The following is a 15050-nucleotide window of genomic DNA, read 5'->3' as shown; positions in this document are numbered from 1 at the left end:
CCCTAAGAAGCAACAATTAGAACCATGAAAACTTCATAAAAATTGAAATAAAACCCCAAAAATCAGAATTATTAAGAAGCCCCAAAAATTAAGATTTAATGCATTCAGAAATTCATAATCAAAATGCAGAAAAATTTAAAAAATCCTAAGAAGCAACAATCAGAACTATGAAAACTTCAGAAAAATTGAAATAAAACCCCTAAAATCAGAATTATTAAGAATCCCAAAAAATTAAGATTCAATGCATTCAAAAATTCCATTTTCATATTAAAATTCAGAACATTCCCAATCTTCATTAATCAATGCATTCAGAAATTTTATTCCATAGTAAAATTTAGAAGCTTTCTTACCAATAAGCAGAGGAGGAGGAGGGGGTTACAGCTGCGTATAGTGTTGTGAGAGCTTGCGAAGAGGAGAAGGCAAGACAGGGGAAGAAGAGGAAGTGGGAGAAGGAGAGAGGTTACTCGAAGAAGACTGTGTACTTGGAGCCAAGACATGAAGAGGAGGAGCCGTGGAGCAGCATGCATGGAGAAGATGACCGTGCCGACGCCCGTAGAGGAGAGCACCGCGCTGACACCCGTGGAGGAGAGCAACGTGCCAACGACCGTGGAAGGGAGCATCGTGCTGTCGCTGTTTGGGGGTGGACAACACTGCGATTGAGAGCTACGGTCGTTGTGGAGGAGAGCTGCGATCAGTGGAGGGTGTGTGTCCGTCTGTGGTGGTTCGTTTCAAATGTTAGGGTTTCGGTATAGTGACGAAGTGATGAAGCTAAGTGATGAAGCAAGTGATGAACATACTGATGAAGTAATTATGTCTTTTCTTTCTTTTTTTTTCTAAGTTATTTGATTGGAAAATAATTGGTGGGAATATGAAAAGTTTCCCTCTAAAATTTGTAACTGTGAATAATTTTAGGCAACTTTTTATAAATGTTATTTATTCAATTTTTTTTATAACCTTTATAAAATGTTGTATTTTTATTTAAAAATGTTGTCTTAAATATTTTATATTGTAACATTTTTTTAGTGTTGTTTTAGATATCAAAGACAACAATTTTTGTGAGTGGCCAAAAATTTTGTTATCTTAGCCTTATTCAAAAGCAACTCGTCAAAAATGTTATCTTTGCCTATCTAAGGCAACTTTTGTTAAATGTTGCTTCGAATAAGGGTTACCTTAGGCCAAAAATGTTGTAGTGTTGCGATTTCTCCTGATATTCCATTCGGATCCACTAATGTGAAACTTTAATATTCACATGATCTGAGTTTACGTTCCCTATTTCAAGATTGGTTTTTAGTTTCACAGAGAAAAATTACTTTAGGGGAGTGGGATTGACACATCTCTTTAAAATTGTGGACTATCAGGGATTTGGGGAGATCCCGACAGTTCTACATTAGGATTCTCATGGTACCTTAGGTGCCATTGAACGGCTGACACCCTCTACCATCTCTTGATCCATATCTCCAACAATTCCTCTAGTTAATGATTCTAAAACTATCTCCAGTTCATCTTCCGCCCTTTTTTTAGTCCCAAGCAGCATCTCCATCCTTCATAATTTTATCTAGCCATCTGTTTCAGCCTTTTATATTTGACGGAGTATTCAACAGGAGTACTTGGTATGCGATTTTCAGTTAGGACCCCTGTGTTAGCATGCTTTGTTTGGAAACTACTTATTCCTCCCAACTGAATCTGATTCGAGCCTATGACCATAGCATCCTCTATACTCCTTTCATTCCTCTTTTTTCTCATCATGTCTTTCGTTCTTGGAAAGACTCTTGACTCCTTGATCGTATCTTTTTCTTTTGTCTTTGACACTCAAGTTTAAAAACCCATATACCAAACAGTTTGGGAGTGATTTCTTTCTACAAAGGGGCTGACCCACTTCAAAACTCTTTTCTCCCTTTCTCCCTTCATCCTTCTTAGTCTCCATCCTTATACCAATTTGATCAACTCTGATCCATTCTCCTATCTTATCCTCTATTAACCTATGTTTCTTCATATCATCGAAAAATACAACACATGTTTTATGGTCATGGCCTATAGTTGCATAGTATGTACACACCATCTCTAGCCTTTCATACCGAACCGCCACTTTAATTGGAGACTTGTCAAGACCAGCGACCTTAAGAGAGTCTAATGCAGGAGCATCTATTACGTTATTAGAAATACTAGTTGAAGAAGTAAAGCTTAGTTATGTTATTATAGCATGCATATGAATTAGTCTCACATTGCCTAATACTCAAAGGCTCCCCCTCCCCTTACTACTATAAATAAGTCCATGTATTCCTTTTATCACGCAACTTGAGTAATAAACACTTTTTATATTATAAGCTTTGCGCTTATCTCCTCTAGGATCTTTTGAGAGTAAAGGGGTACATTCTTGGTTTAGCCAACCAAGGTGAATTCTTTGCTATTTTCACCAAAGTGGGGTTGTTAACCTTGCCAAGATTGGTGACTCAAACGACGTCCCGGTGTCAGTTTGGTATCAGAGCAAGGTTGGTCCTGAACTTACTCCAGTAAAATTTTATTTCGTTCGTAGGCACGGTCTTTAGTGTGGTTCTCTCGCTGTTAGTGCATTCCCATCATCATTGTGCATGATCATCATAATCACAACATTGACACCTAAGCATCAGTCTCATTACATAGTAGTAAAAGATGGCTTCAAAGTGTAAAACTACTCAAGAGATTGAAATGGAGGAATTACACCTTCAAGTTAAGGAGTTGCAAGAGCAACTTACAAAATATGAAGCCGCTCAAAATAATCATAGCAACCAGACTGAAGATAGTTCTTCTAGTGAAGAAGATAATGCAAATCTATTTTATTATTCTTCTTCGTCTGAAGATTTGTCCACACGAAGAGCACGACACAACAACACGAATACTAAAGATTTAGAGATCAAAATTGATATTCCTGAATTTGAAGGGAGAATCCAACCACATGATTTCATCGATTGGCTTTGCACAGTGAAAAGAGTGTTTGAATTAAAAGACATTCCGGACGATAAGTGCATGAAGCTTGTAGCAATCATGTTAAAGAAGCACGCGTCAGTATGGTGGAAGAATCTCAAGCATCAGCGAAAAAGAGAAGGACAGAGCAAAATCAAGACATGGGATAAAATACACCGTGAACTAAGGAAAAAGTTCCTTCCAGAGAACTACAGGCAAGAAGTCTTCATCAAATTTCACAGTTTGAAACAACAATCATTGACTGTGGAGGAATACACTATGGAGTTTGAAGAGCTTCTGATGAAGTGTGACATTTAAGAGCTCGAAGAACATATTGTTGCTCGCTACTTCAGAAGGCTTAATGAAGACATTGCAAACATTGTTCAACTACAACCATTCTAGATGTTTGATGTTGTTATAAGACTAGCGTTGAAGGTTGAAAGACAAATAACACAGAAGAAGAACAATCGCTTCTCAAAAGAAAGGGGGTGGTTAATTTTCCAAAGCAGAAATGGACTCCCCAACAATCCTCTAAGGTAAGTCCTTTAAAAGGTTCAGCAACCAATAAGGAACACAACTCTTTTCACTCTACTAAATCCAATAGAAGGTATTTCAAGTGTCAAAGATTTGGGCATATTGCTGTTGATTGCCCAAACCGAAGAGTTATCACTCTAATTGAAGAAGAAAACCATGAAGATCCAAGTGAAGAGTTCGAGAAGGAGAAAGATATTGAGTATGATGTTGAAGAGGAGTTTCCAGCGGATTGTGGTGAAGCTTTGGTTGTTTGCCATATTTTGAACACTGCCATGCTAACTGAAGACGAAGGTTGGCTCCGCCATAATATTTTCCACACAAGGTGCACTGCCCAAGGAAAGGTGTCCAAGGTCATCATTGACTCTGAAAGTTGTGAGAATGTTGTTGTGACCTATATGGTGGAGAAACTGAAGATTCCAACTGAAGAACATCCTCACCCTTATAAGTTGCAGTGGCTGAAAAAAGGAAATGAGGTCAAAGTGACAAGGCGATGTTGCGTTCAACTCTCAATTGGGAGTAAATATAAAGATGAAGTATGGTGTGATGTCATCACAATGGACACATGTCACTTTTTGCTAGGACCCTCTTAGCAATATGATTGTCGTGCTGTCCATGACGGATTCAAGAATACATATTCTTTCTTCAAAGATGGAGTGAAGATTGTGTTGACTCCATTAAGACATGATGAGTACGAGAAGCAAGTTGAGCAGTCCTAAATCATAAGGTCAGACCTTAACAAAACTCATTGAAAGTTCAACTTCATGTGTTTTTTATTGATTTGTGAGGAGAACAAGGAGACCTTGTCCGTGCATGAGGATGTCAAGCCTTTGATTGAAGAATTTTCTGATGTCCCTGAGAAGATCCCTAATGGGTTACCACCAATGTGAGATATCCAACACGCCATTGATTTCGTCCCTGGTTTGGTGATCCCAAACAAGCCAGCATATCGTATGAGTCTTAAGGAGCATAACGAGTTGCAACGCCAAGTAAAACATCTCTTAGACAAATGCCTAGTCATAGAAAGTGCTAGTCCTTGCGCCGTTCCTGCTCTGCTAGTTCCAAAGAAAGATGGTTCATGACGTATGTGCATTGATAGTCGTGCTGTGAATAAGATCACTATCAAGTACAGATTTCTTATTCCCCGGCTTGATGATCTGCTGGATCAATTACATGGTGCTGTTATCTTCTCTAAGATCGTCTTAAGGAGTGGCTATCATCAAATCCGTATGAGGCCTAGTGATGAATGGAAGGCAGCTTTTAAGACACGAAATGAATTGTACAAATGGACGGTTATGCCATTTGGGCTCTCTAATGCACCAAGCACCATTATACGCTTGATGAACCAGGTATTTCGATCCTTCATTGAGAAGTTTTTTGTTGTTTACTTTGATGATATCTTAATATATAGTAAGGATCATGATAAAAATCTAGTCCATCTATGTCAAGTATTTGTGGTACTTCGAGAGTAAAAACTATATGCTAATCTCAAGAAGTGTGACTTCTTAACGAATAGAGTCATATTTCTGGGATATGTTGTGAAAAGTCAAGGCATTGAGGTGGATCATAGCAAAATCAATGCTATTGTTAATTAGCCTACTCTAAAGACATTGCATGATATAAGGAGCTTCCATGGATTAGCCTCATTTTGTCGGCAATTCATCAAGAATTTTAGCTCCATTGCTACTCCACTTACTGAATGTCTTAAGCATGATACCTTTGCATGGAGTGCTAAGGCGCAATAGAGTTTCGAGACATTGAAGGAAAGGATTTCTACGGCTTCTGTACTTGTACTCCCAAAATTTGATTCCATGTTTGAGGTCGATTGTACGTTTTATGTTGGTATTGGTGCTGTACTTTTATAAGAAGGCCGACCAATTGCTTTCTTCAGTAAAAAGCTTAATGACGTTAAAATGAAGTATTCCACTTATGACAAGGAGTTTTATGTAATCGTGCGAGCATTAAGCTACTGGAGCCATTATCTATTGCCTAAGGAGTTCATCTTGCATACTAATCACGAGGCTCTTAAACATATTAACCCCCAACAAAAGTTGAATTGACGCCATGCCACTTGGAGTGAGTTTCTACAATCTTTTTCATTTCTCCTTTAGCATAAATCTGGGACTCAAAATAAGGTTGCCAATGCCTTAAGTCGACGACACACTCTCCTTTCCACTCTACAAATTAATGTTGTTGATTTTGAGGTTGTAAAGGAGTTATATGAAGAAGATCAAGATTTCAGAGAAATCTGGACGTGCTGCTTGCAACAACCCTATCGACAATTCTTCATTTAAGAAGGTTATCTTTTCAAGGATAATCAGTTGTGCATTCTCCATTGTCCATTATGCTAATCAATCATTTGGGAGATCCATAATGGAGGATTAGCAGGACACTTTAGAAGGGACAAAATGTTGGCTCTCATAAAAGAGAAATTCTATTGGCCAAAACTTGAGCGGGATGTCATTCGACACATTCAAAGATGCCACATTTGTCACATTGCTAAAAGTAGGAATCAAAACACTGGTTTGTACAAGTCGTTGCCTGTTTCGAAGGCCCCATGGAAACATGTTAGCATGGACTTTGTCTTGGGATTACCTAGGATAGAGAGACAAAAGAATTCTGTTATGGTGGTTGTTGACAGATTTTCGAAGGTGGCTCATTTTGTACCTTGTCATAAGATAGATGATACTTCCTACATATTAGATTTGTACTTTAAAGAGGTTGTGCACTTGCATAGTATCCCTCAACCAATCACTTCAGATCAAGACTTGAAGTTCATGAGTCACTTCTGGAGGACTTTATGGAGAAAATGGGAACTCACCTACAATTTAGCTCTGCTAGTCATCCGCAAACGGATGGTCATACAGAAGTGGTCAACAAAAGCCTGAAAAACTTGCTACAAAATTTTGTGGACAAACACCATTGCCAGTGGGATCTTGTATTGCCATAAGTTGATAGTTCTCCTACAACAATTCTATTAGTCAAACAACAAGGAGGTGCCTATTCGAAGTGGTATATGGTAAGCAACCACTAAGTCCTTTAGACCTTCCGCCGTTACCAACTCCACGAGAGTATAGTGCAAATACTAATAAACGTGATGAACAAATCAAGAAGCTCCACGAGGAGGTACGACAAAAGATACTACGTCAGATTGCTCGATATGAGGCCCAAGCCAATAAACATAGGAGACCAAATATTTTCAATATAGGAGATTTGTTATGGATTTATCTGAGAAAGGAACAATTTTATAAGTCTCGTCGAAAATTATCTCCTCGAGCGGATGGACCATTCAGAGTCTTTGAGCACATTAATGATAATGCTTACAAGATTGAGCTTCCAGGAGAGTATAGAGTATCTGTCACCTTTAACATTGCTGATCTGTCACCTTACTATGAAGAAGATGCAGAACCAATAGAAGATAAGACCAAGCCTCTTCTAGCCCAGGGAGAATGATGCAGGAGGATTCATTAGGTTATTAGAAATACTAGTTGAAGTAATAAAACTTAGTTATGTTATTATAGTATGCATATGAATTAGTCCCGCATCGCCTAATACTCAAAAGCTCCCCATCCCCTTACTACTATAAATAAGTCAATGTATTTCTTTTGTCACGCAACTTTAGTAATAAACACTTCTTATATTAAAAGATTTGCGCTTATCTCCTCTAGGATCTTTTTAGAGTAAAGGGGTACATCCTTGGCTTAGCCAACCAGGGTGTGTTCTTGGCTATTTTCATTATAATGGGGTTGTTAACCTCGCCAAGATTGATAACTTAAACGATGTCCCGACGTCAGAGTCTTTTACCGCTCGATTTTCATCAATAACCACCCTTGCTTTGATGATACATGTCTCTCTCCATTTAACATCAAACAGTCTCACATCCATCACCTTACTGAGCCTTTCACCAAGCTTTCAAGAAACCTCCAGCGTCTTAAAGGTTTCAGGAACTCCCTAAAATTGGGCCCATATTGGTATCTCATTTATTGGTTGTTCTCCAATGTACATCCCCTCTTTCCAATGCTGGACATGGAGAGCATAGTCTTTGAAAAGCCATGAGGAGCCTCTCTCAATTCTCATAATATCCCACTCGTTATCGAAGAAGAATTGGAATTGATTGTGATCAATCTCTTTTACTCGAAACTCTACTGGTCTCCCCCAAATTGCTTTAAGCGCCCCATCCATGATTTCTGTTGAAAATGATTTATTAGCAAAAAGTCTTTCAACCAGACTATTAATGCAGTTGTGAATAGTCCCTTTTATATCCTCCTCAGACAATTGTATAACATCATCCCTCTCTTCATTACTTAAAGGAACAAAGCCAATTAAATTCCCTCCACTTTCTGTCATGGTTCAGGGAGGTAATGCCAAAAAAAAGATAGAAAAGAACCTATGTTGTATGATGACTCTGAATTAGAAATGAAATTATGGTATGTGTAGAAAAATTTGATCTTGATGACATAAAAACTCTGTTAAGTTAAAAATTCTAGCAGAGTAAATTAAAAGAGTACATACTCCTCGTACTCCATTTCTTCTTATACTATGTTACTTGCGCTACGATTATCTTCAAATTTAATAACGGATTTGTTATTTAATTTGAACATGATAAATTGATATAAATCCAACAGTAACGGTCTAAAAAATTTTAAGTATATTTTTTAATAAAATTTTGTTATAAATAAAAGTTTTTATTTTTTATTGTAATAAATATATATAAATATATTAAAATATTAAATTTTAGACTAATATTCCAAATAAATTTTAAGAAATTTTTAGTCAAATATTTTAGTTCTTAATAAATTTTAATTATCATGTCAATTCTTAACTTTTTATTTTGTTAGACAAATTTGTTTTTTATATTAAATTTTTGTAAAAAATCAAATAAATTAATCTTTATCATTATTTAATAAAAACAAAACCATTCCTAAAAAATTTCAACGTTTTTCACATCAATTTTTTTATAAATAAATAATTTAATGTGAAAACTAATTTGTTTAATCAAACTAAAAATTTAAAAGCTAATTTGATAATTAAAATTTATTAAGAATTAAATTTTTTTCTTAAAGATTGATTTAGATATTACTCTAAATTTTACATTTCTTTCATAATTTTTTCGTTAAAAATATATGTAAGTTAAATCCTTTCTAGCATACGCTTCTTGTACCAGTAATTGTTTGAAAATATATATAGATTATACAAATTCGTAACTCCAAAATATTAAAGGTGAATACTTTTTACGAAGATTTTATAATTGTCTTCATGTGAAATTTTTTTTTTGTTATCTTTAGATGATGAATTGTAGAGTTAGATTTTAATATGTTATAAAAGTGTTATTTTTATTTAAAGTGTGGTCAAATAAATAAATAACACTTTTATACAAAATATTTTTATAAAAAAAATATTTTTAACATTTTTATTTGAGTAACTTCTAATTTAGAGGAATATTAGGAGTCAGCAAGTTTTGTGATTTATAACCATCAATTAGCTATTATTGGTATTTTTAATCGTGTGAGATTTTATCCAATGATATGAGATTATTTACTTTTCTTTTACTGATTAAGTACTCTCCAAATTTTAATAAAAGTACTAGCCTATATTTTCCCTATAAAAAATATCTAATCAGTCGTTGTGCTAACATGTCAGTGTCTGAAAAACACTTGGCAAAAGGAGTGACAAGTCAAAAACCAGTAGCTACTGTGTTACTAGATAACACTAGCAAGCACATCATAGTACATAATCTCAATTCCTTCCCTTATCCACACACTATTTATTATAAGGCCAACAATAGCCACTAGCCAGACACATTTCTTTGATTACTTTGGCTAAGAAAAAAAAAATGGAAAAGAAAGAGCAAAAGATTATGGTGGCTGTGGATCAGAGTGAGGAAAGCATGCATGCACTGTCATGGTGCCTAAGCAATCTTATTTCAGATACCAATAAAAAGAAGCTTCTTCTGCTCCATGTCAAGCCTCCTCCTGCTATCTGCTCCTTCGACACTGCAGGTTTTATTTTCTTTCCCACACCATGAAATACTTCTAAGTGAAATTCATACTTCCATTACAATTGATTACTAAGTCTAAGGCCTTTTGCAGGATGGATTTTATATTTTTTGGAATTTTTTACCAATTTTTTTTTAAATATTATATACACACTAATCAATCATATATGTGTATATTATATATTATATTTTATATATCTTAATTTTATTTTTTGGGTTTATACGTATTTAAAAATTCTACACGTAGAAGATTTGAGAGATGGAGATCAATTTAATTACCACTATACCAAGCTACTTCTTGTTATATGTTATATTTTTTTAAAAAAATATATTACATAATCATATATCAATTTCTTAATCAATATATATAATTTAAAATATTTAATTAAATATTATTTTTATATTTATTTAATTTTTGTTTATTTTTATTTACTTTTTCTTAAATTAACTATTTTTAATTGTATAAAAAGAAAGTTTAGAGCCAGCAACTTTTGTGTTTTGTACCATCACTTAACCATTAAAAGAAAAATGAGTGATCTCCACCATTGGATGTAATCTCACATCGTTAAAAATACTATTGATGGCCAATTGATAGTTACAAAATACAAAAGTTGCTGGCCTCTAACACTCCTCTTGTATAAAATTATTAAAAACATTAAACTTTACTAAATATTTATAAAAAAAATAAACAAAAATACGTTTATTAACCATACAAATAACTGATTTTTTTGTATATTTAATATAAAAATTTGAACAATTATAATTTTTCTGTAATGTTTCTTAAAATATAAAACTATTATGCAAATCACATATAGTGAAAGATTATACCTTGACTTAAAACATTTTTGTTGTGTACTTATATAATTTTTTGAAAGAAAAACTACCTTTTATATTATATTCTTATTTTGAGGTTTTGTCTGACAGAGGCACTGCAATATGATAATTTTTTACAGGGTATGTGTTTTCCCCTGAAGTTATTGCTGCTATGGAAAAGTACAGTATGGAGCTTGCTAATTCAGTAATGGATAAAGCTGAAGCCATTTGCAGAAATTTGAACGCCGCCGATGTAATAAGCCTCTTTATTCAGAAATTCTTCTACTACAATGTGTCCATTTCCCCATTCTATTAATATCATTGTGGCTATGTCTATAATTTTGCGCTTAGATAACTATGGAGAGAGTAATTGAGATGGGAGATGCAAAGAATGTAATTTGCAGTACAGTGCAGAAGTTAGATGCTGACACTTTGGTCATGGGAAGCCATGGTTATGGATTCTTCAAGAGGTAAATTAAAGCTAATATATTTTCAAATAACTTTTAGCTTTTGAACTTATCCACCGGCGGGTACTTATTTGTGTATGAAATGATATATCTACAATGCTGCAGAGACAATATTTAAATTATTTTATATCACATAACATTTATAATTTTATATACATAATCTCCGTAATTATATATTTATTACATTTAAAATTATACAGTTATTTTAGTTATCATTAATGAATATTAAATAAAATAATTTTTTATTGTCTACAAACATTATTAAACAGTAATAAATACACGTGAAATCTAGTATAATTAAGTAGCTTTCTTTATCAATTGCAGAACACTCCTTGGAAGTGTGAGCGACCACTGTGCCAAGCATGCAAAGTGTCCTGTTATAATCGTCAAACAACCATGAAAGAGTTTCCCAACTTTCTTTAAGTAAGTGCTGGCTCGATTCAAGGGAAGCAGTTTCAAAGTCATAGCTTCAACCACTATACATAGTCCATGAATATTTCTTTTTTCTATATTTTCTATTGTTAGTTTGATCTATAATAGACCTAGCAAAGTACATTGTTATGTTGCTGATTATATGATCTAGTTTTGAGACGGTCATGTACATATATAATGAAAAAATATTATTTGTACATTAAAATTAGTTATTAAAATAAGTCACTAATGTATTTGTATATAAATATATGTGTGATTTAATTTATTTTCAACGTATATTTATATTTCAATATATATTTTATACTGGTGACTGATTTTGATGGCTAATTTTAGTGTATACGAATCATTCCTCTATACAATGGCACAATTATCGTGATTTAGGTGCACTTATTGCTATGTTATCTATATATACCTGTCTAATTTATTTAAAAAAAATTAAAAATTAATATTTAATTTAAAAATATAAAAATAAATAATTTCTAAATACTTAATAGTTAATACTTACTTTAAAAGACAAGTTTAATAAATTCGACACCAAATAGAAAAACATCAAAGTATTTATCTTAAGTTAATGGAATAAATTTTTAACCACTAATATTTTGGAGTGATATATGAAGCAGAAACCAATTGCTTCCAACAACAAAAATGTATTGGGCCATCGGGGTGAGCATAGCCCAGAACATATTGCTAGAACGTGCATCACGGTTCAAATCCTAGGTATGACTAGGAGTGTTTATATGGAATCCAACAAAAAGAAAAAGGAGTATGTATGTTAAGATGTAACTTGATAAAAAAAAAAAAAAGAAAAGAAAAACAAAAAAACACTCTTAATTCTAGCTTCCTCCTCCAATATTATATATCACTACAAAAAAATGCTGAATATCATCGGATCTATCATTAAATTTAGCGTCATACATTAGTACCAGGTTTACTAACGGATTTGGTAATAAATTCGTCGGATAAAAAAATTACTATGGATTTAATTTTCCGACGATAAATTTGTCAGAAATAATTGAAAAAAAAAATTGGCACTGAGATTATCGTCGAATTTATCTGATAATAAATTCGAGATAATCTTGTCCTAAATTCAAATCTCTCTCTCTCTCTCTCTCTCTCTCTCTCTCTCTCTCTCTCTCTCTCTCTCTCTCTCTCTCTCTCTCTCTCTCCCCCCCCCCTGAAACCACCTCCAACAAGCCCTCCGCCAACATCGGCTACCACCAACAGCGTCCAAAGACTGCGTGAACTTGGCTAAGTGCTCTTTGCAATGTGTTGGTTGCTCTTCGCCCCCGCCACTGCTGCTGCTGTCGTTGCTCCCTCAATTGCCGACCTGTGTCTCTCCTCCCTCTTCCAGGTAGGTTGCTCTTATCCCTCTTCCTATTCCATCCCTGCTTTTACTTCATTTCAAATTAAAAAAAAAAACCTAACCCTATCACGCTCCTTTTTCAATGACCATGGTCCGTGGTTCAACGTTCTCGCCATCTCGCATTCTCGCTATCAGTTGTACTTAGTTCCTGCTACATTGCCGTCCTCTACTTCCTCTTCTCATGATTCCTCCATCGCCGTATTATTGGTTCTGCTTCTGCAGTATGGGTGAGTTCACTAATTTTTTTACTATATTTTTTTAAGTTTTTATTCTATAAATTTTTTATACTGAATTTTTCAGTTTTTTAATTTTAAATGTTGATGTAGGTTTTGATAAATTGTTTAATTTGATGTAGTTAGTTATTATTGAGTTGTATCTTACGCTCTTATTAATTGGATTACGTTAATATCAAAAATGGAATAAGCACTTATAAGAATGTTGTGAAATACAACATGAAACTCAAATTATGTAATTTGATATCAGTTCAAGTGAGAACATTGGCTTAGTTAATTGTTCTAATTTTTTTTTTTTATTTCTGCAAGTATAAGATCCTCAACTGTATTGTTCTTATTTTTGTTCTGGTATTGTTTGAGTTAATTATTTTTTGAGTTAATTAGCTGATTGTTGTTAATTGTCTGAGTTAATCCTAACTTATTTATTTTCTGAGTTAATTATTTTCTGAGTTAATTAGTTGATTATTGTTAGTTGTCTAAGTTAATTTTAACTTGTTTATTTTTTGAGTTAATTATTGACTTATTATTTATTGTTGTTAATTTTCTAAGTTTATTATTATATGCGTTAATTCTTTTTTGGGTTAATTAGTTTATTATTGTTAATTGTCTGAGTTAATCTTAACTTATATATTTCTGAGTTAATTATTGACTGATTGTTTATTGTTGTTAATTTTCTAAATTTATTATTATCTGAGTTACTTATTTTATGAGTTAATTAGTTGATTGTTGTTAATTGTCTAAGTTAATTTTAACTTGTTTATTTTCTAAGTTAACTATTGACTTATTGTTTATTGTTGTTAATTTTCTAAGTTTATTATTATCTAAGTTGATTATTTTTTGGATTAATTAGTTGATTGTTGTTAATTGTCTGAGTTAATCTTAACTTGTTTATTTTCGGAGTTAATTATTGACTTATTGTTTATTATTGTTAATTTTCTAAGTTTATTATTATCTAAGTTAATTATTTTCTGAGTTAATTAGTGTTGTATTTTCTGATTTATTAGTTTAGAAATTATTGAATTTATATATTTAAAATTTTATATTAAGTTTTAAACAATTTTAAGAAATTTAAAATTTAAGTTTATCATCGGTTAAATCCATCGATAATTATTAATTAGTAATATATTACCGTCAGATTTACTGGAGGAAACATCTGACAGTAAAAATTATCAGCAAAAATCTTCCAACGGTAATTAGTGACAGACAAAAAATTTACCGGTAAACAATTGCCGACAAAGTTTATACCGTCAGATTTATTCCAACGATAATTCTTTCGATAAACATATTATCGGCGAATTTTTTGATGAATTTACCGATAAATCCAATAGTATTTGACGAATTTCTTGTAATGTATCTTTAGTTTGAAAAACAAAACAAAATAAATAAAATGTCCTCTCATCATAATCAATTTGAAGAACAATTTTACATAATTAACAAAATTTTGGCTAATATATAGTTAATTCGAAACATTAAAGATTAAATTCTAAATTCCAAACTCTATGTCAGCTTAATAAAGAGATTGGTGAAGACGAAAGTGGCAGTTGATTGAAGACACTGTTAAGTGTATAAGGTATTTTATACCTGAAGATTTCGATTTCGGACTAATTAGTTCCTAAAGAAAAAAAAGTACCAATTTGGTCCTCTAGGATAGCAAACTATGGACACATGATGTCTTTCTATCAATTCATCAACTAAAACTTAACGGTAATACTTATATGTACTGTTAATTACTCTGACATGTCTATCTATGAACGATAGTCATATAGATAACAACTTTTGGAGTGAAACTTCACTTGTTTTAATAGGATTTGTGATATATAGAGAGTAGTTGATAAAGGGTATATAAAAACTCAAAAAATAACAAATACTTCACAATCCAAAACTACATCGTTTTTATGCTCATGTGGCAGTAACGAGACATACACCATTGTAAATAATAAAATACATAGACAATCCCATTTTGTTTCACATTATTCATTAACAGAAAGACATACATGTCCACCATTTACTATTTTAAAATACCTAATTAATATTTTTTTCTTCAAAGACTAAATAGTCCAAGTTTAACATTTTTGAGGATCTAATTGTCACTTTTAATCTTTATTTTATTATTTAGAATGTGAAAGGGGTGAAAATAAGGGAATGGCAGAAAATGTTAAAAAAGTTAGCTAGAGATGAGAATGTGAAATTCATGGGAATAATAGAATCAAAAGAGAATGAGCTGACCACACAAGCTGCTAGTAACGTATGGTAGAGGAGATACGATATGGTGGTAC

The 15050-nt window shown here is 32.9% G+C and overlaps 3 protein-coding genes across 3 annotated transcripts; 2 read left to right on the top strand and 1 right to left on the bottom strand.

Annotated features, from left to right (window-relative positions):
* Window positions 1-2649: 2649 nt before the first annotated feature.
* LOC140182195 (uncharacterized) lies at window positions 2650-6924 on the top strand. The gene is made up of 7 exons (XM_072228328.1): window positions 2650-3245; window positions 3363-3476; window positions 3602-3947; window positions 4260-4357; window positions 4571-4820; window positions 5838-6343; window positions 6453-6924. The coding sequence occupies exons 1-7, from the start codon at window positions 2650-2652 to the stop codon at window positions 6922-6924; spliced, it is 2382 nt and encodes a 793-aa protein (XP_072084429.1).
* Window positions 6925-7422: 498 nt separating this feature from the next.
* LOC140182194 (uncharacterized) lies at window positions 7423-7818 on the bottom strand. The gene has a single exon (XM_072228327.1). The coding sequence runs from the start codon at window positions 7816-7818 to the stop codon at window positions 7423-7425; it is 396 nt and encodes a 131-aa protein (XP_072084428.1).
* A 1275-nt stretch (window positions 7819-9093) lies between these two features.
* Window positions 9094-11423, top strand: LOC112779825 (universal stress protein A-like protein). Its single transcript, XM_025824173.2, has 4 exons — window positions 9094-9470; window positions 10420-10532; window positions 10631-10749; window positions 11071-11423. Exons 1-4 carry the CDS (start codon window positions 9305-9307, stop codon window positions 11144-11146), a joined length of 474 nt encoding a protein of 157 aa, XP_025679958.1. The 5' UTR covers window positions 9094-9304; the 3' UTR covers window positions 11147-11423.
* Window positions 11424-15050: the final 3627 nt, after the last annotated feature.

Source organism: Arachis hypogaea, chromosome 19, assembly GCF_003086295.3.
Source record: "Arachis hypogaea cultivar Tifrunner chromosome 19, arahy.Tifrunner.gnm2.J5K5, whole genome shotgun sequence".
Classification (NCBI taxonomy): Eukaryota; Viridiplantae; Streptophyta; class Magnoliopsida; order Fabales; family Fabaceae; genus Arachis; species Arachis hypogaea.
Note: the sequence above shows the minus strand (reverse complement) of the source record. Positions and strands in the feature narration are given on the sequence as shown.

What these genes read in the sequence shown, in the direction of transcription:
- LOC140182195 (XM_072228328.1), top strand. Translation starts at nt 2,650, where the DNA reads ATGGCTTCAAAGTGTAAAACTACTCAAGAGATTGAAATGGAGGAATTA. An exon ending in GGCTGAAAAAAGGAAATGAG is followed by an intron (nt 3,948 to 4,259) that starts GTCAAAGTGACA and finishes TTGATTTGTGAG; the next exon opens with GAGAACAAGGAGACCTTGTC. An exon ending in CGGATGGTCATACAGAAGTG is followed by an intron (nt 6,344 to 6,452) that starts GTCAACAAAAGC and finishes CAATTCTATTAG; the next exon opens with TCAAACAACAAGGAGGTGCC.
- LOC140182194 (XM_072228327.1), bottom strand. Translation starts at nt 7,818, where the DNA reads ATGACAGAAAGTGGAGGGAATTTAATTGGCTTTGTTCCTTTAAGTAAT.
- LOC112779825 (XM_025824173.2), top strand. Translation starts at nt 9,305, where the DNA reads ATGGAAAAGAAAGAGCAAAAGATTATGGTGGCTGTGGATCAGAGTGAG. An exon ending in CTGCTCCTTCGACACTGCAG is followed by an intron (nt 9,471 to 10,419) that starts GTTTTATTTTCT and finishes AATTTTTTACAG; the next exon opens with GGTATGTGTTTTCCCCTGAA. An exon ending in GGTTATGGATTCTTCAAGAG is followed by an intron (nt 10,750 to 11,070) that starts GTAAATTAAAGC and finishes TATCAATTGCAG; the next exon opens with AACACTCCTTGGAAGTGTGA.